Source organism: Trichoderma atroviride, chromosome 4, assembly GCF_020647795.1.
Source record: "Trichoderma atroviride chromosome 4, complete sequence".
Taxonomy (NCBI): Eukaryota; Fungi; Ascomycota; class Sordariomycetes; order Hypocreales; family Hypocreaceae; genus Trichoderma; species Trichoderma atroviride.
Genome location: NC_089403.1, coordinates 666,414 through 691,705, shown reverse-complemented (window position 1 = coordinate 691,705; position 25,292 = coordinate 666,414). Strand labels below are relative to the sequence as shown.

The window sequence follows — 25,292 nt, the reverse complement described above, 5'->3', positions numbered from 1 at the left end:
CAAATAGTTCCAGGCACTACTCAGGGGCATCAACGACGAAATCGCACTACATCTCAGCCGCAGCCAGATTTCGACAGGGATACTCCATGGCCAACACTCGATTTGAGCTGCTAGTGGCGTATTTTAGGGCAAAAACAGTGCCTAAACTAGCAGACCAGTGATGGCTATATTCGAGACTCAGCTAGACTGCATTGGCAAATTGTTGTTTTCCGGTGAGCGTGGCAAGCTCTCGTATAGCACATAGAGTAATATATACCTAATCTTTCTTGTTATTATGGTCATGACAGACTTTCGTTCATTCATTGATGTCTCTGTAGCCTATTGAGCTCTGAGCAGCGAAGATGATGCTGAAGATCATAGTCGGTGCCCTTGGCCTCAGCGCCAGTGTAGCTGCAACTCCTTTGGAGCTTGTCGAGCGCAGCTCCTGTAGGGACGACAGTCTATACAAGTGCTTTGCTGACTACGAATACTCTCATTCGGCTTCTTTATACTGCTCTGCCCTCGCACCATGCACCAAAACAGTCACGGTAGCGAAGCCCACGGTGTAAGTTTGCTCCTGATATTCTAGATTCGCAAGAAACAACTGCTAACGAAGACTGGATAACAGGACGAAAACTGTGTGGCACACACATACCGCGCCGACGTCGACTTGCCTCATCCAGTCTACAAAGACTGTCTACACAAGAACAGTCCCATCGTCCACGGTAGTCAAGACAGCAACACAGGTAGTGACGAAGACATCGACGGCTACAAAGACAGTCACGGCCAGCAGTCAAGCAACTGAGGTATTCAAGAGAGCTGTTGGAGGAGGAAAACCACAGCCACCAAGGTGTATGCTCAACAAGTGCTTCGCATACACTCCTGATCGCATTACTGCCGCCTGCAGATGCATCAACGTCCCACCCAAGACAATTACAGCTACGCATACGGCCTGCAGCAGCACCAAGACAGTGGTAGGTCTTTTCTCAGACATTGCTTTTTATCCTCCGTTGAGGCTAACAATACTGATTGTTTAGACATCTACGTCCACGACAACACCTAAAGTTACAGCAACATCATGGCATACGGTTGCTACAGCATTGACTAATGGCGTCACGACTACATGCACGACGACAACTGTCACTACAACTGTTACCACGACCACTACCACGACTACTGCAATTCCTGTAACACTGCCATATACAACTCCTACTACTACTACTCCTACTACTCCTCCTACTACTACTCCTACTACTCCTACAACTCCTACTACTACTACTCCTACTACTCCTCCTACTACTACTCCTACTACTCCTACAACTCCTACTACTACTACTCCTACTACTCCTCCTACTACTCCTCCTACTACTACTCCTACTACTCCTCCTACTACTCCTCCTACTACTCCTCCTACTACTCCTCCTACAACCCAGCCAACCACTCCCCCAACTACTCCCGTCACCACGCCCGCCACTACTCCTGCTACCACCTCCACCACCACTGCCGCTGCCACCACCTCACCTGCGGCGCAAAACGTCATTCCCGACGGCGACTTCTCATCTGGTCTAGGCCCCTGGTCCCAGATCAACACCAACCCAGCGGCATGGGTCAACCCGAATGTCAACAACAACAACAGCCCTGACGGCACATCACCCGATTTCCAGGTCACCAATACACTAAATTCCGGGCTATTCTTCCTCGCCAGCTCGACCTTTACCCTTCAAAGCAGCTCTACTTATACTTTTACGTTTTACGTGTCAAATACCGCCACTGATGCCTCTTGGCCCAGCAAATTGGGGGCTCAAATTGCCTGCGGCTCATATAGTTACGGCATAGCAGATATGACCCAGGCAACACCCGGATCCAACAATTATTTATTCAGCTCCACCACTTTCAACACACTCACAAGCACAGATCCACAGGTCTTGCAGCAACTGAGTCACTGTCAAGCGCAGATTATCTTCCACTCTGGCGTTGCACCGATCAATTCCTGGTTTTTGGCTAAAGTTGGTGTTTCCTACGTTGGTGCTGTGGCGCCTCCGCCGCCTGTGACGAGCGCTCCGTAAAAGAGGAATCCGGGGAACAGTATAATAGATGTAAAGAGAACATACAAACTTGCATTATAATTCCATTTCACCAAGTTGCAAAGATACACAAATTATAATAGAATAAATAATTCGCGCATTACAGCTATGCGATTCGCTGCATTTATTCGATATGATTGAACACGCTGGTTTTTATATGTGCCTGTGCTTGATCCAGACCCAATCACATGTGAAGGTTCAGATCAGGGTGACAACGCTATAAATAACCTGAAATTTGAATGACATCAGCTCACAGCTAACATTTGGGCTGATCTACTCCAACCGCTATTGCACTCTTTAATCCACCATTCCATCTCGTCACAAAGGGGAGAAAAAATCAGCCATTTCATATATACCAGCATCTTGATTTGGTTATTACTATTCAACCAAAATGAGTTCCGATAAACCCTTCGAGCCCACTCTAAGCGACGTCCTAGTCGTGCGCGCCATGCTGGCCAAAACCACGATCCTCCCAGAGCTTGTGGGCACCATCCTGGACTACGCCGAATATTGGGCACGATCATCTGCCAAAGCTCAGCTGAATGAAGTTATTGCCGCGCGCTTCGTTGGACGGGGAGAATTCGATTACGAGGAAACCCGATTTCTGGTAAGAAAAAGCCAAGTTTAAGATGAGGAAGAATCCATCAATTGTATTTCAACGACTAATACCGCTATAGCTTCGATCTTACCCCGTCGGCCTGACGGAGCGCGCTTATGAAGCAGAAGAAGACGGCAACGCCGACGACGACGACAGCAGCTCTCGTGAGGAGCGATTCTCAACTATAATCCCCGATCCTCTACCCGTCTTCAAAGAATTTGATCGAGATTTTTTCCAGCGAGCAATTAAGAATGCCTCTACTTTTAGCAGCCCAGCGCGCAAGATTGTCTTTCGCATCCGCAGCCACGATCAAGGCTGGACAACAGACGATGTGCCGGGCCCGTTTATGGCCGCCAAAACTTGGTTTGACGCCGGCATCGAGAGATTCGATGCTAGTAGCTCCAGTGAGTATTCTTTACAGTGGACGGCGGAAAATCTACTTTGCTAAGAATAACAACTCGCTCGCAGCAGATGAAGCAGACGGCAATGACATGAAACAGTGGACTGCGCGCAAACTAGGCACAATCGAGCCACAAGTCAAAGAAGCAAAAGACGCCCACCAAGGCTGGGATTATCAATTCCCCTATACACACTGGAAGGGCCCGTACGAAATCCAGCGCAACAGAATGGCATCTTCTGAATTTACAGACTACGAAGTCACTTGGACATGCTGGGACGTCATCACGCCAGACTCTCCAGAGGCGTTCGAGTTGATGAGGGAGGGGAAAGGGAGGAGGGTTGGCGATGGCCGGTTTGTGAGGAATCTCAAGCTGGGAGACGTCGTTACCGTATGGGGAAGAGCCATGCATCGCGGGTGGATAAACACGGTTGAGTCTGTTCAGATTGATATCTATTGGGCGCTTTAGACGAGACCACAGGTCAGATGGAAGTCGATATGCAAGCAATCTTCAATTGTTCATGGCAAAAAGATTCATCACTGCTCTGGTTATGAAATCAATGACTGCATGACTGCCTAGTTTCTGTGTTACACCATGTGCTCTCCACTCTATACGACACTCTATGCGGCATGACATGTTCTCTGGAACGTCTGAAGCTTGAGCCTCCTACTATAGTGACGATACACATAATCGGTTACCAGTTACACGTACGTACTTTGCTACACGTACCAAGGAAGCGAGGGAGAAAGACAATCACAGCTCCTACACTGTCCGCAGCCGGCGTCGAGGTGGCTTCAAGCCCTCCAACGGAACTGTGCCTGCAGTCGCGAGGTTTATTGAGCAGCAATTTACCCACTGGTTGCCATCTTCTACTGAGGAAGAGCGGATATTTATCTTACAGAAGCAAAGAGCCCATGTCCCCATTGCATAACGCATCGTCTATGGAACAGCATCACGCGTCACCGAATCTCTCATCGTCAACAGCTCTTTGATGTGTAAGATATTTTATTATGCCATATTCGATCCTTAGTAACTCTTTAAGAGAGTAGTCTTTGAGCCTATACGGGAGAATCAAATCTCCAATAGGATGCATATTGCTGTATAAAACCCTATAGCAAGCCTAATGCCATTCAAGACAATGCAGGCCAGTCATCTAACAGTAGCATCCTCAAAACAACTTAGCTGGATATAACAAAGGCTGCGCAATGCAACAAACAACAGCTGGAATCCATGTAACACTTTTTGAGCTTTCCCAAGCGTGGTGCTGTACTCATATTCACTTATAAAGGCTCCTAGCAAGGCCAGAGATTGCCGCAATTCTAGAAATGACCCATCGGAGATCAATCACCCGCTTCATGCTGAGTGCCTCTTGCTTTCCCATGCGAATACTAAATATGTACCCCGTCTCAAGCGGACGGCCAGTGCAGCTGCGATATCTCTCAACAGCATCGCTCTCTTCCGGAGGAATATTCTGCAACATTCTTTGAATAGTGTCCATATTTAGCTCTGAGCGGTGCGTATAATCGAGCTGGTTTCGAGGCATCCAATGGAACTGAAGCCAAATGGCAGAAGCTTGGCGATCGATGGGGAGGATCCCAAGGCATTGAATTCCGAAAAAGTGCCCTTTCCATAATTCGCGTAGGTCAGGGCCTAGACTTATCATATTCCAACTCTTATCGCAGCGATCAGGCCCAGACAAAACGAAGGAGTTTAGCTCTGACCAGGACTCAGGGTCAAGAACCGTATTGAAACAATAAGCAGCGTCTGATTTCTGGATAGACGTCCAGCTACCATAGCTCGCAATGAAAGGCAAGATTTGGTATACTTTGGGCGAGCCGTTTTTCGTGAGTACGCAGCGAAAATTATCCCTGACGAGGCACTGAAATTACATATTAGCGTTGCTGCATTCTACAAGGCGCCAGGACAAGGTATCACCAAGTACCTTTTCTTTCTCAGCATTCTTCTGTGGAAGATTCTTCTTTCCTCTCTCTAGCTGTGTTAAGCGCTCGTCACATTCTTGATTCTGTTCTCGTGAATTCTCCTTTCGGTATGCATTATCTCTAATGGGACTCTCGTTCAACACTAGAAGCTGCATCAGCAAACGTACGTCATTGAACTCAGAAAACACAGCGGATATAATGCCTACTGCCTAGTAAAAACGATCCTATATACTCGATTTGTGCTTGTAGATAGCTCTTATGAAAACGGTCGCTAATGACTTTTCGAAGAGACGGTTCAGGACACAGCAGAAAATACGCCAGTTCCAAGTAAGTAAACCGAAAGCCTTTCGATTTGTTGCGTTGGTCTTTTAATACTCCAGCTCGGATCTCCTCGATCATCCTGAGCCTCCCTTCAATATTGTGCATCGGGATCATTGAGTCGATGCTAGCATAGGTTAAGTGGTCTTTGTGATACTGCATCAGCTGCTCTGTGGTTCGAGGAGCAGTGTAGCCTTCGGGGAATATTCCCGTTGAATCGTCCGCCAAAGTTAAACTATCCATGGCCGTCAAGGCACCTAATGTAACAGATATTCGAGGAGCAGAGAAAGCGAAGGTGGTGATGAAAGAGTAGAAAGAGAAGCGGACCAATCCGCAGTGGGAAGTGCTCTATGGAATTTTAGCTGGCAGTTGGCAGAAGGAAGGATACAGTTGCATGCGCCCTGCAGACCTCCAACGCTCCTGCTTTTGCTAGTGCATTATTTTTCATTCACCTGCACGCAGATGTTGGATACCTAAAAGCTGCTACTTGCATCTAGGGCGACTACTCACCTGAGCCTTGATTATGTGTTACACGACATCTCTGGTTGTAAGGCTCTGTGTTGTAATTCGTCACTCCGCAATACGCCACACACAAGGCAAATAGGAACACAACCATTGCAGCCCCTGCCACCTAAAAGCTGCATACAATCCCTGTTATAATTGCTTTTTTTTGTCTGGCAACAATCTATTTAAATCTGAGCTGTTCCCACCATTCCTGACTTCCACATCATTTCTCATTGCCCACCATCTGATCAATAAGTGAGAAGCAATCAATAGTAACTTTTCCAAAACCGCTACACTCAATTGCGATCCATACTAATAATACAGACAGAACTACTGCCACATTCACTGCATCTCATGCGATATAAATTCTTCTTCAAACAAATCAGACCCAATTGAATCATCCACCATGGATTCCCAAGCAGCCAAGCCTCAAGCTACAAAGCCTGAACCAGCGCCCAAAGATTTGACCGACGAGCAGCTCCCCGCCATAGAGAATCTTCGTCTACATCAACCAATGACCATGGGCTCTGGCAAGGAGTACATTGAAAAGCTCCGCTCTCTAGAGGATGGTTGGGGGCAGATTCATCACGGCGTCCAAAGGCGAAGCAACACGCTCAACGAACTTCGGGCCGGCTTCAGCGAGTTCAAGAAGGAAGTCGAAGCAGTAGAGAAACTATTGAAGTCGAGGAAATGGTGAAAGAACGAGACACTAGCGACATTTGGGTTGGATATCTGTTTAGATATAGCTAGCAGGAGGGAGGCAAAGGCATGAATATGATTATATTTCCTCGCATGTTTGAATACCACATTCACTTGTACAGATCAAGCCTTCAACCCTCACACCCCCCCTCACCGGCAGCGAATCCCTCCTCACAAGCTTCAAATCCTTCGTCAACGAATTCCCACACGTCCCCGTCACCACAAACTCGTCAATATTCCTCAACGTACACTCCGCAATCTCCCCCAGCGCCTCCTGCGTGAAAAACGCCTGATGGCCCGTCACAATCACATTATGAAACGTCATCAGCCGCATCAACACATCGTCATGGATAATCTCCCCCCGAATGGTCGTCGTAAAACAGCGCGCCTTCGCCCTCGTACACGTCCAGCGCCACGCCGCTGAGGTGCTGCGTCTTGAGCGCCCTGATGACGGCTCGCGTGTCGACAAGCCCCCCCACGAGAAGTATTGATGAGCATCGCGCCGGGCTTCATCTTTGCGAGAGCATCTTCATCGATAATCCGCCGAGTGCTATCCATCAAAGGACAGTGCAGGCTGATAATATCAGACTCTGGGAGAACCTCCTCCAAGCCCCTATACTCCCCAATGCCCTCCAACGCCGGCGACGGATACGGATCATACGCCAGAATGCGACACCCAAAGCCCTTCATAATCCGTGCCGTCGCAATTCCAATCTTGCCCGTGCCTATAATCCCAACCGTCTTGCCATGCAGCGTCCTGCCCAACAACCCATCCAACGCGAAATTGCCCTCTCGCGCCCGATTATACGCCCGGTGCGTGTTCCGATTCAGCGTCTGAATCAGCGCAACCGCAAACTCAGCAACCGCCTCAGGCGAATACGACGGCACATTGGCAACCATGATGCCAGCCTTCTCAGCCGCAACAAGATCAACGTGATTGAAGCCAGCGCATCGTAGGAGAATCGCTTTGACGCCCTCCCGACCCAACGCCTCCACCACAGGCGCACTCAAAGAATCGTTGACAAAAGCACAGATGGCATCGGCTCCTTTCGCAAGTGCCACTGTATCTTCCTCAAGTGCAAACTCATGATAGACAATCTCGATATCTGCAGAAGCAGGACGACTCGCAGGCGATTCTTTGGCTTTCGCAGCGGCAGCGCTACGAGCTGCTTCAATATAGCGCTTATCGTACGGCTTGGTGCTAAACACGGCGAGCTTCATTGTCAAAACTGTCGTAAATCAGATTGATTGATTTTCAAGATTAGGTTCTTATTTCTTCCAAACGCAATTGAAAAGAGGGAAAAGAGGAGAAGGGCGTTTTATTCAATTGAGGGGGCACCCAATTGGCTTGGCACAGAATGAGGAGGTTATGCACTCATTAAGGTTTCCGCCAATGATTCGTCCATGCTAGCAGCTACGACCTGCAAGCGGACATTCACATGCTTCAACTTAACGCTGGGTGTACCTACTATAGCAAATTGGCAGTTGCTGGGGATCTTCTTATAGAATACTGCAGCCTGTGTAAACATACTCACCTACTGTAATAAAAGCAAGGCGAATTAGCAGACTAGTATAGATAGACAACTTCAAACATCCGGTGACATGTGAAGCTACAAAAGCCATCTTCGCATATTCTCATCTCAAGCTGAAGAGGTCAAAAATAGCCTTCCTATACCCGTCTTTATCTTACAGGCAAGGTCATTTTAGACACATCATACCACATCACAACATTTACAAAGAGCCATTTGCAACATCTTTTTCGTTTTCCATTCCTACTATCAGCATTACATCTCCCCCTTTACCCCTTTCCCTCCTATACGTAACTAGCAAACCGTGCACTTTAGAGTCTTTTTTTCCTCGTGTCCGAGACTACTTCCCCCCATAAAGCAATTCCCAGGACAAAAAAAAATCATATGACAAAGGCTTTGAAAAAAGAGAAAAAAAGAGCAGTCATCGAGATCCATTATCCCCTATTGGATCTTTTGACTTCGAGCCTTTGTAACTTCCAAAAGTCATACTAAGCATGATAAAAAAAAAGAAATATGTGTTTGAAAATGACTACAAAAGTTTCGACACGGAAAGCCAATTTTGTGCTTTTGACAGATGATCCGATCAAATCATTGGACCGTAAATGCTTGAAGCCTCGTCATACTAGGGTCGGCCAAAAGCAGCCCCTCGGCCAGCGGCGCCAGGAGGCATTCCACGGGCCTCAAAGGGCGATCCACCGAATGCTTCGGGGGGTCCTGGAGGTCCATTGAAACCGCCAAGTCCAGGAGGCATGAATCCGTGAGGGGGTCCATTAAAGAAGCCAGGCGGAGGCGGAGGCATGTTACGCGGAGGCATACCAGCCAAGGCCTCTGGAGGTGGTGGCATTCCACCAGGGGGAAAGTTGGGCGGGAACATGTGCGGCATGGGAACGTTGCGGCTCAAACCTCCAGGTAATCCAGGAGGAGGCATCATAGGGCCACGCTGCTGGGGTGGTGGCATCTGACCACCGGTTGCCATCCAGTTTGGTGGCATTTGATCCATGGGAGGAGGAGGTCGTTGCAAAATCTGTGTGGGCTGGCCGAGACGCGGCTCACGTTCGACATTGTGGAAAGATTCGTCGAGAGGGAACCCTGGGGGCGGCTGGGGGCGCATCTGGCGCTGTGGTCCCCGATTCTCTCTTGGTGAAAAGTCTGATTCCAGCATTGGTGCTTGCTGCTTCTGCGGCTGAGGCTGGGACTGGGGCATGCTTAAAGGAGGAACACCGGGTCCCATTCTCATGAGATTCATTAAGAACTCAGTGTTGTTGTTGTTGCGAGCCTGATCAGGGATTCCTGAGCTTTGACTAGAGAGGCGTTGGTGGTGGCCCACAAGATCTTGGAGAAGCTGGTCTGGCCGAGCAGATTGCTGCTGAGGCCGAGGGGCAAGAATTTCTTGCACATGTTGTGGCGGCGGACGAGCCATGCCGTTAGCTCTCTCTCCGCCATATTGTTGGAATGGCTCTGGGGATGCCAAATTACTCTTCTTTCCCATATCAGGGTGATTTCCCATAGGCGGCGGAGCAAAAGGCGAGGGGGCCGGAGGAGTAGCACTCATGCTCTGCTTCTGGAGCTTAAGAAGTAGCTGCTGGAAAGCTTGCTTCTCTTCTTCAGGAGGAGCTGCTTGCATGGGGATGGGGCCAAAGCCAGGGGGGATACTGGGTGGCCTGAGGCGGTACACTCGTCGACTGTTCTACCCTACTCCGCTGTTCTTCTTGGGGCTGGTGGAAGAAGGATGTAAATCTCGACGACTTGCCTGCAGCCTTGGGCTTAGCAGGTGCTTCATTTGCTTCACTAGGCGGGGAATTAGGCTCAAGAGAGCTCTGGCGGCCGAAAGCAAGGAAAAACTTGTCAGGGCCACTCTCGATAGCTGACATGGGCTGATGGGGAAGATGAGGCCTCTCGGGCTCTGCAGCCTGTTCAGGAACAGGAGCTGATGCTGGTGGAGCGTCTCCGCCTCCTCTGCCCTTCTTCATCTGCTCCATCCATTTCTGGAAATCTTGCTGTGTGTGTGCTTCACGGAGTGCTTCGGCGGGCTCATCAAACCACTCGGGGTCACGTTCTACACGCTGCTCGCGATCGCGGTTCCAACGCCGGTCGGGTGCTGCCCCTCGTCCGTTTGCACGATCATCTATCGTTTCAGAAGTGTCTCGGTCTCTCCAGCTCTTTGTCCGATCTCGCTCTTTTCGATCAGTCGCCGGAGTGTCTGCCGCCACTAGCTCGGTCTTGTGCCAAGACTCGATTTTGCTTCTGCCAGCGCTAATGCGCGTGCGATTGTCATTCTCGGCATCTTTGTCTCTGGCCAAAGTGTCAGACGTTCTCGTCAAACGATCGCGCGTGGCATCACGGTCGTTCTCCCGCACTGGCTTCTTCTCGTCTCGAAAATTGCCACCCATGCGGCCATGGAAGCGCTCAGCACCCTCAGCTCCAAAACTCTTGCGGGGTTTAACAGTGCTCCACCCCTCGCCATCTAAATCGTTCTCTCCGCGGCGTCGAAGGGCATTAGGTGCGCGCAGACGGTCTGCCAGACGGTCTCCGTCTGCTTCGCTGGTTCGATTGCGCAAGCCAAAACGGCCTACTGGATCGATGTCTTTGGTCGCTTTGTCGCTTTCTAGCGTCTTGCTGCTTCGGCCAGAGGAAGCAAATGCCATCCGAGGAGGGGCAAAGACAATATCCTCGGGGTCTTAATAATTTATATTGTTAGCACCGCAGAAATACTCCCATTCACACATGAGATAGAACCAACTTGTACTATTCCGCGAGGCATGGCCGATGCCAGTGCGGCGATTGTTCTGGTCGAGGAGTGGATTATCAGAGGGCCGAGGCCGATCGTTGGTAGTTTTGTTCTGCACTCGAACTTCAGGAGGCGCCCTATACAAAGTTGAAATCAGTAAATTGTAGGCTTTGAAGAGCATCTTCAGCATAGCTGCACTTACCCCATCCATTCCTCTGCTGGAGGAAGCTTCTCAGGTTTCGTACATAGCGGCGAGTCTCTCAGGAAGAGCAAATGCTCTACGGTGTATCGAACGGCCATATCAAGGCGAGGAATTTGCGACGCTCATCCGGCGAATGTCTCGACTAATCGCTCAACAAAGTGGTGACCCTGTCACAGAAAAAGAGGGCTAGTCGGCCGAGAGCCGCAAAGGGAAGATGAGAGTGTCGAGTATTTGGCTTGTGGTGGGGTGAAGTAGCGCAGCGTATATGTGTCAATCGAGGGGCTGGGCACGGCGTCCAGCTCAGAATGCCGCGCAAGTATATATCTAGCAGTCGAATCGGCCGTAGAAGAGCTATAACGAGTAGAGATTGTAAAGGACGCGTTGCAATTTCGAGGAGGAGGCTGAAGCCGACCGCGGAGCTAGACAGCTGGGGTTGCCACTAAGAGGCAAAATGAAAGGAGAAGGTGGAACAAAGAGAAAAAGGAGGAGAATGGCTGCAAAAGTATGTAACGACGAAGATGATTTAACAAGAGGACAAAACTAGCAAGGACGTGAAAGGGACGGGACGAGGAAAAGGGACAATTCTGAGCGTCGAGGAATGGATTTGTTTGTGCGCGGGGAAGAGTTTGGCGGTCGGGCGGAAACAAGAGGACGCTGCGTCAGGGTGGCTGCGCGCCGAGGGAGCTGGAAAGGGAGGCTGATTGCGGTCTGTGCCAGTGCGGATAGTCGCTGGGATTGCTCGATTGTTTGTGGTTGGCGAAGCGAGGCGGCGAGGAGGGCGAGAAGAGGTCGGCTGTCTGGTTGATTCGGGAAATTGGTGATGATGATGGGAGCAGATTGCGTTTTGGTGGGGACAGCTTTTTAGGAGCGGCAAGAGAGCAAGGACCCAGGGAAATTGCCAGGTGGTAGTGGCGGCTAGCAGCGTCTTCAGTGGCAAGGAGTAGGGCTTCAGCGCCTGGCGGGCGGTAGGCAGACTGGGGCTGCAGGGGGAGCTGTCAGGCTGGAAGCCCAAGGACGTAGGCTAAAGGCTGGATGCACGCACTTGGCTGTATTAGCGGAGGTGAATTACAGGATGTCTGATTAAAGAGTACATACTAGCCTTGCTCGTGGAGAGTAAAGTTGTCTAGTCTGGTGACTTTATTCAAGCTTGAATACGCAACAAACAAAGAAACATGAGGTGGCGTTGGCTGCCAAATCCAAAATCCACCTTTTGGGCATCATCAGGTGACTATTGACTACATGGAAAGTCGAATAAGTACAGCACCAGCCTTCATTAGTAGTTCAATCAACGCAGAAAATCAATAGATAGAATTAATTCACTTGAATCAAGCACATACCACTCAATTCACCAATTTACAGAAGGATCATGGTGCATTAAATCGTTGGTTTCATATTCACGTCAAAGTGCTCACATCTTAGGGTAAGCCCAGTACATGTAAGACAATCCATCCTCAGCTCTCACCATTGTCTCTTTCATCCTCCAAAACACTCCATCCAGTCAAATCCCTTTCCAATACACCCCCTTTCCCAATCTCACCAACACAATCCTTCCAAGTAGGAAAAAAAATCAAATTAACCACTTATGAGTAGGCACTTCATGCCCTCGCCGCAGCAACCTCCTCCTCCAGCGGCAAAATATGCGGCAGCGGCCCCAAAGGCGTAATGCTATACGGGTTAATCTGCGTATGGCTCCGTGTATAATGCCACTTGATGTGATCAAACTGCGTCGTCTCCTTAAACGCCGCGTGGTTCCAGTACAAGTTCCGCATCCACTTGTGCAGGCGCGGGTAGCCGCTGCGAATGTCGCGAATGTTGCACTTGAAGTGCTGCACGTACACCGGGTCGAAGCGCGCCAGCGTCACGTACAGCCGGATGTCCGTCTCGGTGAGCGTCTTGCCGAAGAAGTAGGGGCCGTCGGTCTGCGAGGCGAGGTGCTTCTCGGCGCGGTCGAGGGCCTCGAAGACGCCGATGACGCCCTTTTCGTAGGCCTCGCTGGAGGTGGCGAAGCCGGCCTTGTAGACGCCGTTGTTGATGCTGTCGTATGTCCACGCGTTGGCTTCTTCGATCTGGCTCTGCAGGCTCTCTGGGTACAGGGTAATAGCGCGGTATTTCTCCTCAATCAAGTCGTCAAACTGGCAAAGTTGTTAGTCCTTTGTCCATTCACAGGCCTCTCTGGAATATTAGACACTCACCTCTGATCCAAACATGCGGAGGATCTCACTGCTCTCGTTGCTAACAATCTGGTTTGTCTTCTTGTCATACAACACCGGAACAGTAAATCGCCCACTGTAATCCTTGTTCGAAGCAAAGTATACCTGGCGCAGGTGTGTGTAGTCGTGCAGCGGGTCGGGAATGACATTCTCGCCTGGAATATCCTCCGGCTTGTCCTCCTTGGTGGCAAATCGCCATCCTCCCTCTCCCAGATGCCAGTGTACCACTGAGAAGGTGATGAAGTCCTCCAAGCCCTTGAGCTTTCGTGCAATCAGGGTGCGGTGCGCCCATGGACAGGCATAGCTGACATAGAGGTGATACCTGCCCTTCTCAGGGGGGAAACTCTGCACCAGACTCTCGAGAGATCCAGTTGCGGAACGAGCTGACTTGTCGCTTGAACTCGCCAGACTTGTCGGCCCAGTCAGTAATTTTGGCGGCCTGACAAAACACTAATTAGTATATATAGTTGTGTGAGCCCTTGGTGAAGACTACTAACCATGTTGCTTTGATTTAAAGACCGCTGTGAAGTGAACAAACGTTTCGTAGAGGTAGAGGGGTTATAAGTCGTAAAATTGCTTCGCGTATTTGTATTTGGATTTCCTCTTTGGGGCAATGCCTGATATGTCAAACTCCTCGTAATATTCAAGATAGTACCACGATTGAATCCGATCTTCAACTGTTGCTGAACTGCTGCTCCCATTTATCGAATTGATATCTGACCCCTCACTCGCCGCAAAGGAGCCCTGACGTCTATATATACAACTTGTTGTGGCTAACTGTTAGCTCTACGAAAATGCAAATAGCCCCTCTAGCGCTTCCAGCTGCTTCACAACCTTCTTCTGACTTAAGCATTGCTAAAGGCGCTGGGCAAACAGTTATGCCCTTTACCAATCCACATGTTGTACGGAAACTATTAGCGCGCCTGTGAAGTGTGACGTAATAGTGCCTTGAAACGCATTAGCGCCTGCATCACTCAGCCATGACTCTCCTTTAGTCATCGCTGAAGTCAATATTACTGGGCGGGATGCGAATATTACTTAATGCAAATAAAGACGTAGAGCGTCGAGATCCATCGAATAGCCTTTTGAGTGCGGCGGTTTGTCCGATGCTTATTCATTTGCCCTCTCGATTGAGCATAGCCAGCATAGAATCAATGGGACTGTAGGATCGCTGAGTATCAATCTACAAAAGTAAATAAAGCAATACACAATGACGGCATGATATGAAAATTCTCGGTGAATACTTCATTTTTGTTTCAAATATCTACTCATTTAGTAATAGCTACTAATGATCCGCGCCATGTCTATTGAAAACTAATCCCACTTATTTGATATTTACCTTGATGTACGGAACCTCCACATCCTCTTCGTCCAGATCCTCGGCTACCATCTCAAAGATCAGCTCCTTCTGATGCGAAGGAACGGGCTTCTTTGAAATGGTCTCCACCAGCTCGCTGAGCTTCAAGCCATAGCGATCCTTCAACTTGGACGGAGGGAAGAAGCTTGCATACAGCAAGCTGACGCCCGAGCTGAGCATGCTAATGCTGAGGCCCTTTGCTTCAAAGTGATCAAGAAGCTCCTTCAACGTGATATTGTCGACCTCAAATCGGTCCCAAATTTTGTCCAGCTTGACCTTGCCGTCGGGTCCCTTGTACTCTACCTTGGGGCTGGCAATGGGCTCACTAAATCCGAAGAATGGCAAAGCCAGGTTGATGAAGCCGTTCTTGAACTGCTCAATGTCATCCTTGCCATCGATGACCTTGTAAAGCTCAAGGACGACGAGGCCTGTGACAAGGGCAGTAGTGGTGGCAATGGCTGGGATAATTTTGCCCGCAATGAACTTGGTCTTGTGTCGATCGGCAGGCTCAATCTTGTAATTCTCTGCTCTTAGGTTGCTGCAAGCAGTGATGAAGTCAATGTGGTGGTTGGTATCATCGTCCTTTTCAAACTCAACAGGCTGCAGCTGGAAGCCAGCCAAAGTGCTAGCCGATGGAAGACTTGCGCTGAGAGAACTAAGCTCATCAGTGTCATCAAAGGTGCTGGCATTGGGATCCTGGAGACAAAGTTAGAATTAGAAAACGGGAAAGTAGATTATAAAAACTTACAGGCTCCTTGTCATCAGCTTGAATCTTGACGTTTGCGTCAGGGGAAAAGTCGGGCACAATGACATTTTCGAGTTCCTTCAGATAGATGGACCTATCAGTGCCAGGAGACTTGATGTTGAAGTTGAATGCATGGAGGTTGGCCGCAGAAACAATGAATCCAAAGTGAGTTGCATTGTTGGGGTCAAATTTGAGCGCATCTGGGGCTCTCTTCGGGCCAGACCAGAATGGGGTGCCGCCGGAGGTGGTAGAGTCCTTGGGGAAGTTGTACAGAAGCTGTTGGACCTTGTTCGCAAACTCCGCCTCAAAGAGCAGACGGGCCCACGCAATACAATCCTCAAAAGTGCGAGGCCGCTCTGTGGTCAGATAGTTGCGGATGGTCTCTAGAGTTTCCTTGTGGTTGCCGCCCTGCTTGAGCGTAGCCTCGATGAAGTTGGGCTGCGTCAGGTACAGGTTGACAGTCTGGGGAGACTTGACAAAGAACTTCTCAAACATGTACTCCTTGGACCAAGCAATCGTGTGCTCAATCTTGTTGGGGAAGCTTCGAATGGTACACATGGGAAACTCTTTCTCGGGAGGATCCTGAGAAGAGGAGTACGACTCTGTCAGGTGGGGCAGGACAACTTGTGTGTTGCCCTTGGTACCCAGAGTTCCGCTCTCAAGCAACGGCTTTCGGAAGAAGACGCATCGTCGGTCGACATAAGTTCTTGCTTCGACATTGTCCAGAGCGTTGGTGACACCATCTAGGCTTCGCCAGAATTCCTCGTTGAAGACGTGCTCAGTCTCGGGACTAACGCGCTCTCGCAGCGTCTCAATGTGGCCTACCAGCTCCGGGTTCATGCGCTGCACAGCCTTGGCAGCGCAGTCGCTCTTCATGCTGCCAACATCGGCGGCTCGGAAAAGGAATTGTCGGTTGAGGTTGCTCTTCTCGATAGAGTCCATGTCGGTCACGTAAATCTTGCCGTTGGGACCTGTTCCCAGGCCAATCATTGCCCAGTTCTTGAGCATTTCACAACCAATGGCACCAGCGCCAACGAGAAATTGCTTGAGGTTGGCAATCTTCTCTTGGTATTCAGTTCCGAAGACGGCGATCTGACCATCATAACGGCTGCCAATTGGCTTGCAAAGCTCTGGGCTTCGCTTGGTAGAGGTTGGAAGGGACTCTAGCGAGTCAAAGTACATCCATTGCTGGATGGGGTTGAACTTGCCAGACACGGCCTTGAGGACCTCCTGAGCAGCAATGCCACCAAACAATGCTGCCATGGGGCTAAGATCACCAAGAGCTTGGAAACTCAGCTCTTTCAAAAGCTTTTCATCAATGTCGATCTCGAGCTTTTCATCGGCGGCAAATGTTTTGGCAGCCTCGAGGACTACAATGGCATCCTTCTCATCCATGGGGTTGGGCAGTCGTCCATTGGCGACCTGGAAGGCATGAAGAGCCTGGAATCCCAGATGAAGCTGCTGAGGGCGATCGAATTTGGCATAGTCAGAAATGAGGAAATCAGGCTCCTTGAGAGCAGCTGTGAAGCTCTTGAAATCGACCACCTTGGGCATCTTGACCTGCTGGTAGATGCCTCCACGCAGATACTGTCCGAGGCCTGAGACATCGCCAATAGAGAAAGTATACGGCCCCTTAACTGTAACTTTGCGTGGCTCGCAGCCGTTCAGCTTCTCCATGCCCTCAACTTCGGAAAATGTGACAAAGTCGCCATCTTCAAGGCCATGTCGTGTTTCGTCGAGTGCCGACACCAAACCCTCCTCATCAATACCAGCAATAATGCCGCTCACAGGAGCCTCGCCGGTCGGATCGATGATGGTAAACTTATCGCCAAAATCGCAGAAGATGGAGCCAAACAGGCCAAATGTGTCGACAACTACAACGAAGATTCCCTTGGAGTGGCAGTAATCACCCACAGTCTTTTGTATGGAGATTGGTGAATTGGTCAGCACCACGACCTGGTACTTGTCGAACTGTGAAAGGTTATCCTCGATTCTGTGATGGAAAATTAGTTAGCTTAGATAACCAAAATTATGAAATTTTATAATAATTGATCATACCCAGGAGATTGGTGGACCTTGACGGGAGTATAGGCGTTCAGTTCAGCGACACGCGGGGCTGTGACCTCGTCCCTGGGCTTGCCAACATCCGCTGGGGTCAAAAAGAACTGAGCCGAGAGATCCGCAATCTTGACTGGAGCAGGGTCGTAGACGGTCAAGCTCTTGACACCGGCCAGGGCAATATTCTTCGCAATCTCTACACCAAGACCCTTGAGACCAACAACGAGGACGTTGGAGGCGCCCATGCGGCGCATGGCCTCGTGTCCCAGGACATAGAGCTGTCGGCTGTAGAGAGATTCGTCGATGTCTGTGGTTCCAATAACAGACTCGTCGACTTGCATTCTGGTCGCAAGATCGACCTCGGGAAGCTTGGAGGCCTTTTGAAACGGAAGTCTGGTCAGCTTGCTTCTCTTGCCAAATCACGTCATGTTATGTCACTTGTCGCCGAGAACAAAGAGGCAGCCAGCGCGACGTAGAAGGTTTGTAGAGAGCAAAACTCACAGCCATGGTCCTCTTGTGATCTGGTCGAGACTCCCCTTCGGAGAGTCTTCGCTTCGCCAGCGCTCCGGAGCTGGCCTGTGACGAAATCTTGGATATGGTAATCCAGCACCTAGGTCGAGCGAGACCCCACCTAGATGCTGCAGACGAGGTAGAGGGAGCCTGAGGGGAGGGTTTATGCGAGGCTGGCTGAGATATGCCAGAGAGAGTCTGTTCCCGAAGAAATGCAAGATGATGCTCGCAAGAGGAGGAGGTCGTGACAGCAAGTGCTTGGTTTGTAATGGAGATGCGAGAATCACGGCCGTCTGCTTGGCAAGGCGTTGGTTGATTCCAGCAAGGCTCCAGTTCTTTTGATGAGGTAATGTGGCCAATCGTTGTCACGGCACCAGTGCGAGCAACATTCAAGGTACAACGAGCATGTACCGAGAAGAGGGGCAGGCGGGGCAACAGGAGCGGGGCACTGCCTGCTAAAAAATTATTGACGGCGATTGGCCCAGGCAGAGAAGCGCCGTTGGGCGCTGTGAAGCTGTTGGAAGCAGCTCGAATGACAGCCGGCAGGTACCCGGTGGAAGCTCTCGGACCGCCATGGAAGCTCCCACCAACGCCAGTTTTGGCGGCTGCGCGTCTGGTCTCGATACATGTCATGAATATTGTATAATTTTAGGCATAACCGTCAAGTCAAATAATTGACTGTTTCTCCCCGACAGGTCCTTTTACGGCATAGAATACATGTAGCTGTGTCTACAACCGCGCAAATGCTTCGGGACGCAAGCTACATGTGCTGATAGCTGGTACGCATAGCGCATTTCTGTATTGACACTACCTAGATATCCAAAAGTCCTCTACATAGGTAGGCAAGTACTACTAGAAACCAGATATGTAGGCAAGATCTTGCTCGGATGAATGACAGTATAGATAACGGGCGTTACTTCGACGATGCTTTTTCTAACCAGCTATCATCAATTCAAAGTAACGTTATCAAACCAATTCGCGGGCCATGGTTTTCTTTGGTCCGCCGGCGCCGGGATGAAATTCAATAGCTCAACGTCACTATCGTAACTGTTAGTCGCTATGCTCGATATTAACACCAATCTGCCTTGGCTGGAACTTACAAGATGAGGTCTGATCTGGCAGGAATGATAGGTGGATAACCCCTGGCACCGTATGCCCAGTCGCTATGACCAACCTCTGTTAGTATGGTACTCGAAGATGTAGATTTCAATGTTACCGAACCATACCTTGTAATTTCAAGCCTTGCCTTCCCACCAACCTTCATGGTGGGAACACCATGATCCCATCCTATGAGGCAGAAAATGTGAGTAAAGCCGTCGTTTACACAAAGTAAAATTGGACACTATACCTCCAATGACGCTTCCTACTCCAATTGCGGTCTCGAAAGTTCCTCGCCCAATAGAAGAGTCAAATCTAGGATAAAGTATGAGTAATGTAGCCGATACCGCAGTTTAGTTGTGTTGTTTACTGTTTCCCCTTATTCTCCGGCTGAGAGGTGTCCTTCAGCCAGCCGGTGTAGTGCATGACGATCTTGTCTCCCTTCAGAGGACTCTCGCCAGAGCCTTGTTGCAAAGTAGTAACTGTGACACTCATTGTAGCTGGTAATTAAGCGATGGCAATTGTTTCGACAAGAATAAACAAGTCAAGATGCTATCCGTGCAAGCGAAGTTTTTATAGCTTCAAACAGGACGGCTCAACCCCTCCATTATCTTGTCGGCGGGGTAATAATACAGCGTCTCTTCCGAGCTGATCCACGATGACGACTTTGCCGTAAGGATAGGAGGGTGGCAACGCCACGTTGCTATCCCTAAACTGTTCTAAGGGGCACTCTAACATCCTCAAAGTCCACATTGGACTGCTGCTTACGAGCTCGCCCCGCTAAAGCCTGCAATGTGCTTGGCGGTAAAGCTTCCACACGCGCTGCAGCCTCGGGCGGCGGTGTCAAGTATGTGGCTAGCTCAAGGCACATTCGTGGCGTCCAAAAGGTTCAGCGCGACAGTATCCGTAGGTGAAGGAATTTTGGAGGCATCAATGCCAATCAAGAGCAGCCGCCCGAGGCGAGTCCCGAGAGCAACCAGGGATGCCGCGACATCAATATCCGATGCCGATATTTTGAATGTGGGCGGCAGCCAGAGCAAATTGCGAGAATCCCATGTAATCCACTCGCCGTCGTTGCTCAAGCCAAGCCCTATGGCTTTTGCCTCCTGAAGGGTAGGCGGGTCGACTGTAAGTGTGCCCACATTGGTAGTAATAAGCAGACTAGATCCGGCAGAGTCGAATTCCATATGGTTGGCAAGCCCACACATCTCTAGTTGAGCAATGCTGTGTCCCGTTGAGGCACAAAGAAACTCAACCTTGACTTTATCTGTTGTATAGAGGGCGATGAGGTATCGGGTGTCGGGAGAAAACAGAATTTGGCTTATTCCTGAAGTATGGGAAGCTAATTCATGCTTGGCAATGGACGCACATGTGTCTGTTTCCCAAATTATGACTTCCCCAACGCCGTAAGAAGCCAATGTCGTACCATCTGCTGACATTGTGATAAGATTTACCAGCCTCTCATGCGCCTCGCTCATTTTCCTCCACTTTCCAGTTGGTAAATGATATAACCGAACAGCTCCATCCTCATAGCCAAGCATAAGATAATTGCCATCAGGTGAAAACGTGAGATATGACAAAGCGTCTGTTTCAGTGCCGAAGGAACCAAGGAGTTTTTTCGATGCAATATCCCAATACATCACCGTACCTTCTCTGGACGCGAACGAAACTGCCGTATCGTTTTGTGAATTTGAGACGGATATGGTGGGACCGTGCTTCCTTTCATATAACAGCTCGTAGCCACCGGTGTCTGTGTCCCAAAGCTTAGGTCCCAAATCTTCACTTGTAGAAACAAAATTAGAGCCGTCTTGGGAAAATTGAATTGACCTTGGCCAGCCATATAGATCACTATATTCAATAATGTGATCATAAGGAGCCGAAAGAATATCGTGAGGTACCACCAAAGGCACCTTGGCCAAAAGTATGTGCCTTTCACCCGTCGTGATACACTCGCCAGTGGCAGTATCCCAGAGCTTGATGGTGCGCTCCCCAGCGGTAGTTACGGCCCTTTTCTTGTCTGGAGAAAGAACAACTTCGAGGACTGCGCTTCCGTGACTTTCTATTTTTTGTGGCTGTATTTCTGAGTTAGTATCCCAGACTTTTGAGTTACCCTGGTGATCCAACGATATAAGTAAAGTTCCGTCCGAAGAGTAAGCAATGTTGTATAATGGCTCGCTGTGGCCGATGTATGTGGCTATGCAAGACCCATTTTGTGCGTCCCATACTCTTATACTTTTATCGAACGAAGCTGATGCAATTCTCTTTTCGTCGCTTGATAGAATAATGTCGGATATATGGGCCCTATGGCCTTCCAGTACAATCTCGCAAATGGCTGTCATTGTATTCCAGATTCCAATAGTCCGACGTCCCGACCCAGCCATGCTCTGCAAAGGGCAAATTAATCGTTGGCCGCCAGACAAGAAGATCAAGGGTATGCGACTGCTCCCATCCACGCCTTCAGCATCCAAGCTAATACCAGTCGATATATCTGTAAACCTGATAGTGTCGCGTGCTTCAATGGATACCAATTTTTGGCTTTCATAAGAAAGAAAAGCTCTGCTGGCGCGGTGACAGTGGTTGTCGTACGTTAGCTTACGACCAGTGGCTTTTGAACCGAGAAATTGCAAAGTTTTGTTCGAGATTATTATAAATAATGCCCCATCCGGTGAAAATCCAATCATTTTGTCGTCACGATTGAATTGATAAGTTGCGGTACACCTGCCGGTTATCTTGTTCCATATTTTTAGGCTTCCATCACTGGACGATGAAGCAAGCTGTTGACCATCTGGAGAAAACATGGCGAATGTAATTGTGTCTGTATGGCCTCTGAACTCAGCGACACAGCTTCTTGTAGCCGTACTCATAATCTGAAGAGTTTTGCGCCAAGTAAGATAGAAGAGATCGTTGCCATCAGGTGAGAAACGAACAGATTCGGATAGTACTCCATTGTACACTGCGATGCAAGAAATCGTTCTCATATCCCAAATTTCCATCGTCCCTCCAATCAGAAAGAGAAATTTATCACTGGTAGGAAAAGATAGAATTTTGGCTCCTTGTGTAAATTGTGTCTTGAATGTTGCCAGACAAGGGTCCCAGTTCTTTTGCATTATAGGCCGAGTAGTCACCCATAACGGAATGCTTGTGTCGAACAGCTCTCGAACGATGCTCTGTTCTGGAGCAAATATGAGTGCAGAAGAATATATTTGCAGCGGCACTTTATTCATTGTGTCTAGATTCGCGAAGACAAAGCGCCGTGCATCTCGCAAAAGGTTTCCAACCGCTTGAGCGTCTGTTGTCTATTGTTAAATTAGCTGTCAGTTATACAGATCAAAGTATTATAATCCAGCGGACATGGATGTAGTGGATGTAGTTAGCAACTTGATTATCACGTACGTCAAGTTTACTCAGTAAAACATCCAGTATATGAATACTCTCGGCGCTTTGCTTCAGAATACTAAGCGCCTCAAGCCAATTGAGTAAGTACTTTGCCAAGAATTTGTGCGTTTCGTCATTATCACATATTCTGCGATTGCTAAATTTGCGATGATAGGCCCAATGTATGCAAGCATATCGAATTTCGGCGGGCAAACATTCGTCAATGACCGCTTGGCTTATATCTGAATGGAGTGTTTCTGGAGATTGAAGACAACAGACGTCTTCCTTGAGATTATGAGATAGCAGCTCAAGACACTGCGAGAATAACTTTGAGTGAGATGCTTGTTCATCTACCCAGAAGTCATTTTTGGAGTGTGTTTCTTCAGCGTCAACCAAGAAATCCCGAAAAGAGAGATGCAGCAGTCTCACAGGAGTATCTAAATCCGTAGGGACGCTAAGAACTGAATGCAAAAGATCGAGCTGATCTTCAATAACATCTGTTGAAATCCCAAGGAGATTAGAAAGGCTTCTAATGGATAGAGGCCGAGCCAAATTGATGATGGAGCCGATTAAATATCGGAATCTTTGCAGGACTTCTTGTCTTTTGCTAGGCAAAAGACCAGCAGTCAGGCGATCCAAGACTGGAAGATACGTCATATCCATGCCCGATATCTTTATTGTTTGATACTCGAGAAGTCTGTTGAGTTGATGGTGAGGGCTTCCTAATCTTCGGTCGCTCAGGAAACGGCAGATTGTTGCTGCGGCGATGAACAGAGGAATAGCTGTAGTAATGAGCTTTTGCAGTGAATCTGTTCCAGGCCAGTCGGATGCTATTTTGCGATGCTCGGAAACGGACATGTTATAATCTGCCTTGATTGTCTGAAGTTTATTTCGCATAAACAGCTCAATATCGAGTGCGATAGTAGTGGCAGGAACTGCCGCGAGAAGCAAATTATCATATTTTCCACCAATTTTCTCGAACCCAAGCCGGATTGGCAGCTCTGGCCTACTTGTGAGAAAAAATTTGACCCGAGGACTGATCGTATCCTGTGCCTTTGAGAAGACGCCGATCAATGCTCTCATATCATCCTCTGAGCCACATTCATCCAGAGCGTCAATAACAATAAGCAAGTTTGGCCCCCAGCATCGCGGATTCTTGCTTAGTGGGTCTACAATCAACTTTTGGAATTGGTCATTCAGAGGTTTTTCATGAATAAAAGGTTCAAGAACCAAAACTTCGCGGACATGAGGAGCGAGGCACGGCAGTCGGCGGACAAGCTGGGCGGCTATTGTGGTGAAGAGAAATGTTGCCCTCCCACGATTTCCTTCACCTCTTTTGAAGAAGAAGCTCGCTCCAAAAACATCATTATTGCCTGATAGCTGGGCCACTGTTCGAGAAATAGTCGATTTGCCAGTGCCCGCCATACCGTTCAACCAGAAGATAGACTGGCCATTCTGCTCGGTGCTCCAATGTCGGATCTGTGCGATGACTTCAGTCCGCGTGCCTGGAAGGCAGTACGACTGCTCTCCATCTACGCTGGAGTCGAAGGTAGCGGCTTCTGCGACTCTGAGTTTCGATAGAACAAATTCTTGATGCACGTCGACGAGGATTGATCTATAACATATTTGTCAGAAAGATGCTACTCGCTCGGAGAGGGGGATAAACAAACGTTTGCTCAATGCTCATATTTAGCACAATATTGGCCTTTTGCCTATCAATGGTAGCTAAAATATCGTGAATTTCTCGTTTCTTAAACGGCCACATAGCCCTAGTAGAAGTATTCTTCGCTCCTAGATCTAGTTTCGCTACTAGCTCTGCTAGCAGCTTGCGGAGGTCGAAAACGGTTTGCCGTAAGACGGGCGATTCTATCTTGGTGGCCCCTTTCGATCCATTGAGTAAGATTTCGAGCTCTTTGATAACAACTGTTAGCCGATCGACCTCCCTCAAGAGCAGCCGCACTTCTTTGGGGGCGTTTTTAACGTCGAAGCAGTATATTGAGCACATGACGCCGATTTTGACAAGGAGGTCAACGACCTGTGAGATGTTGGATAAAAGGCCCAACACGTCCATGATAACGCCATATATGCGCGAAAAGGGCAAATGGGTATAAAAAAATACAGCGGGATAGATTGCAGCCAGGCAAGAAATGAGCGCTAGGAAAGAAATCGCATCCAAGACAGGAACTGTAGCTAACAAAGAGATCGCATCTAGCAAAGAGATCGCATCTAGGGAAGAAATCACAGCTAGGGTGGAACGGGAGCTACCAAGAAACATAGAGAACCAGACGAAAGGAAGAAAAAAGAAGGCTGGAAGACATGAGAGAAACCTGTCATACATACCTGTCCGAAAAGAGAATCTTGTGGAACACGAGGCCGGGAACAGCAGGCGATGCACATGCAGATGCGGATGAGGAGGCAAGAGAGGCAGCGGTTATGAAACCAGGTGTGGGCGGGGTTTATGTGATAATGGCCTGTTCGGACGAGGGTTTGGATGAATCACGTATTATTTATCGATTTACCGAGAACATACAACCAACACATTGTTGCAGATACCCACGGCGGAGTCGGCCTTTTTTCGTTGTTGGTTGTTAGTTGATTGAATACTGTGCGTATTCACTCACCTATCACGGAATGCGCTACTAAGCGCCCACTCGAAGCGCCGAGCCGCGCAGGGGCCGTGATGGAATTTGCAAAAGGCTGTAGGATGAGAAAAGTGGGCTGTAATTGGGATGATGGAAATCATTCCCAAGAGCAGGCAGATGGTATTGCCAAATACAGGACTGATATGCGTTGTTTCCTAGTACTGCCGACTCTCTGATGGGAGTGCGCTGCAAAGAGAGAGCTGGAACCCTGAGGGACGCCAACTGAGAGAAAGAATTATATTTAGTAGGACCACGATAAAACCATGTATACAAATAGAATTACTTACAAATATGGCTCTTTTCTTATTTTCTAGTTGA

General features: G+C 49.0%; 11 protein-coding genes across 11 annotated transcripts; 3 read left to right on the top strand and 8 right to left on the bottom strand.

Annotated features, from left to right (window-relative positions):
• The first annotated feature begins 308 nt into the window (after nucleotides 1-308).
• On the top strand, nucleotides 309-2,179 carry TrAtP1_007470 (uncharacterized protein). The gene is made up of 3 exons (XM_066113536.1): nucleotides 309-544; nucleotides 608-953; nucleotides 1,017-2,179. The coding sequence occupies exons 1-3, from the start codon at nucleotides 342-344 to the stop codon at nucleotides 2,043-2,045; spliced, it is 1,578 nt and encodes a 525-aa protein (XP_065969622.1). The 5' UTR covers nucleotides 309-341; the 3' UTR covers nucleotides 2,046-2,179.
• A 166-nt stretch (nucleotides 2,180-2,345) lies between these two features.
• TrAtP1_007469 (uncharacterized protein) lies at nucleotides 2,346-3,923 on the top strand. The gene is made up of 3 exons (XM_014093078.2): nucleotides 2,346-2,670; nucleotides 2,741-3,065; nucleotides 3,130-3,923. The coding sequence occupies exons 1-3, from the start codon at nucleotides 2,455-2,457 to the stop codon at nucleotides 3,525-3,527; spliced, it is 939 nt and encodes a 312-aa protein (XP_013948553.1). The 5' UTR covers nucleotides 2,346-2,454; the 3' UTR covers nucleotides 3,528-3,923.
• A 412-nt stretch (nucleotides 3,924-4,335) lies between these two features.
• Nucleotides 4,336-5,560, bottom strand: TrAtP1_007468 (uncharacterized protein; the record flags this gene model as incomplete). Its single annotated transcript, XM_014093077.1, has 3 exons — nucleotides 4,336-4,938; nucleotides 5,002-5,141; nucleotides 5,206-5,560. The coding sequence occupies 3 exons, from the start codon at nucleotides 5,558-5,560 to the stop codon at nucleotides 4,336-4,338; spliced, it is 1,098 nt and encodes a 365-aa protein (XP_013948552.1).
• A 667-nt stretch (nucleotides 5,561-6,227) lies between these two features.
• TrAtP1_007467 (uncharacterized protein) lies at nucleotides 6,228-6,518 on the top strand (the record flags this gene model as incomplete). The annotated part of the gene is made up of 1 exon (XM_066113535.1): nucleotides 6,228-6,518. The coding sequence occupies one exon, from the start codon at nucleotides 6,228-6,230 to the stop codon at nucleotides 6,516-6,518; it is 291 nt and encodes a 96-aa protein (XP_065969621.1).
• A 335-nt stretch (nucleotides 6,519-6,853) lies between these two features.
• Nucleotides 6,854-7,741, bottom strand: TrAtP1_007466 (uncharacterized protein; the record flags this gene model as incomplete). The annotated part of the gene is made up of 1 exon (XM_014093076.2): nucleotides 6,854-7,741. The coding sequence occupies one exon, from the start codon at nucleotides 7,739-7,741 to the stop codon at nucleotides 6,854-6,856; it is 888 nt and encodes a 295-aa protein (XP_013948551.2).
• Nucleotides 7,742-8,671: 930 nt separating this feature from the next.
• Nucleotides 8,672-9,601, bottom strand: TrAtP1_007465 (uncharacterized protein; the record flags this gene model as incomplete). Its single annotated transcript, XM_066113534.1, has 1 exon — nucleotides 8,672-9,601. The coding sequence occupies one exon, from the start codon at nucleotides 9,599-9,601 to the stop codon at nucleotides 8,672-8,674; it is 930 nt and encodes a 309-aa protein (XP_065969620.1).
• A 52-nt stretch (nucleotides 9,602-9,653) lies between these two features.
• TrAtP1_007464 (uncharacterized protein) lies at nucleotides 9,654-11,077 on the bottom strand (the record flags this gene model as incomplete). Its single annotated transcript, XM_066113533.1, has 3 exons — nucleotides 9,654-10,726; nucleotides 10,790-10,914; nucleotides 10,980-11,077. The coding sequence occupies 3 exons, from the start codon at nucleotides 11,075-11,077 to the stop codon at nucleotides 9,654-9,656; spliced, it is 1,296 nt and encodes a 431-aa protein (XP_065969619.1).
• A 1,497-nt stretch (nucleotides 11,078-12,574) lies between these two features.
• TrAtP1_007463 (uncharacterized protein) lies at nucleotides 12,575-13,689 on the bottom strand (the record flags this gene model as incomplete). The annotated part of the gene is made up of 4 exons (XM_066113532.1): nucleotides 12,575-13,111; nucleotides 13,172-13,493; nucleotides 13,546-13,628; nucleotides 13,687-13,689. The coding sequence occupies 4 exons, from the start codon at nucleotides 13,687-13,689 to the stop codon at nucleotides 12,575-12,577; spliced, it is 945 nt and encodes a 314-aa protein (XP_065969618.1).
• A 732-nt stretch (nucleotides 13,690-14,421) lies between these two features.
• TrAtP1_007462 (uncharacterized protein) lies at nucleotides 14,422-18,177 on the bottom strand. The gene is made up of 4 exons (XM_014093073.2): nucleotides 17,851-18,177; nucleotides 17,350-17,726; nucleotides 15,295-17,284; nucleotides 14,422-15,242 (listed from the first exon to the last, which is right to left on the bottom strand). The coding sequence occupies exons 1-4, from the start codon at nucleotides 17,854-17,856 to the stop codon at nucleotides 14,514-14,516; spliced, it is 3,102 nt and encodes a 1,033-aa protein (XP_013948548.2). The 5' UTR covers nucleotides 17,857-18,177; the 3' UTR covers nucleotides 14,422-14,513.
• A 629-nt stretch (nucleotides 18,178-18,806) lies between these two features.
• Nucleotides 18,807-19,452, bottom strand: TrAtP1_007461 (uncharacterized protein; the record flags this gene model as incomplete). Its single annotated transcript, XM_014093072.2, has 5 exons — nucleotides 18,807-18,897; nucleotides 18,960-19,022; nucleotides 19,086-19,146; nucleotides 19,208-19,272; nucleotides 19,328-19,452. 5 exons carry the CDS (start codon nucleotides 19,450-19,452, stop codon nucleotides 18,807-18,809), a joined length of 405 nt encoding a protein of 134 aa, XP_013948547.1.
• A 365-nt stretch (nucleotides 19,453-19,817) lies between these two features.
• On the bottom strand, nucleotides 19,818-25,075 carry TrAtP1_007460 (uncharacterized protein; the record flags this gene model as incomplete). Its single annotated transcript, XM_066113531.1, has 6 exons — nucleotides 19,818-22,253; nucleotides 22,351-23,947; nucleotides 24,003-24,243; nucleotides 24,673-24,689; nucleotides 24,863-24,901; nucleotides 24,954-25,075. 6 exons carry the CDS (start codon nucleotides 25,073-25,075, stop codon nucleotides 19,818-19,820), a joined length of 4,452 nt encoding a protein of 1,483 aa, XP_065969617.1.
• Between the last annotated feature and the right edge of the window lie 217 nt (nucleotides 25,076-25,292).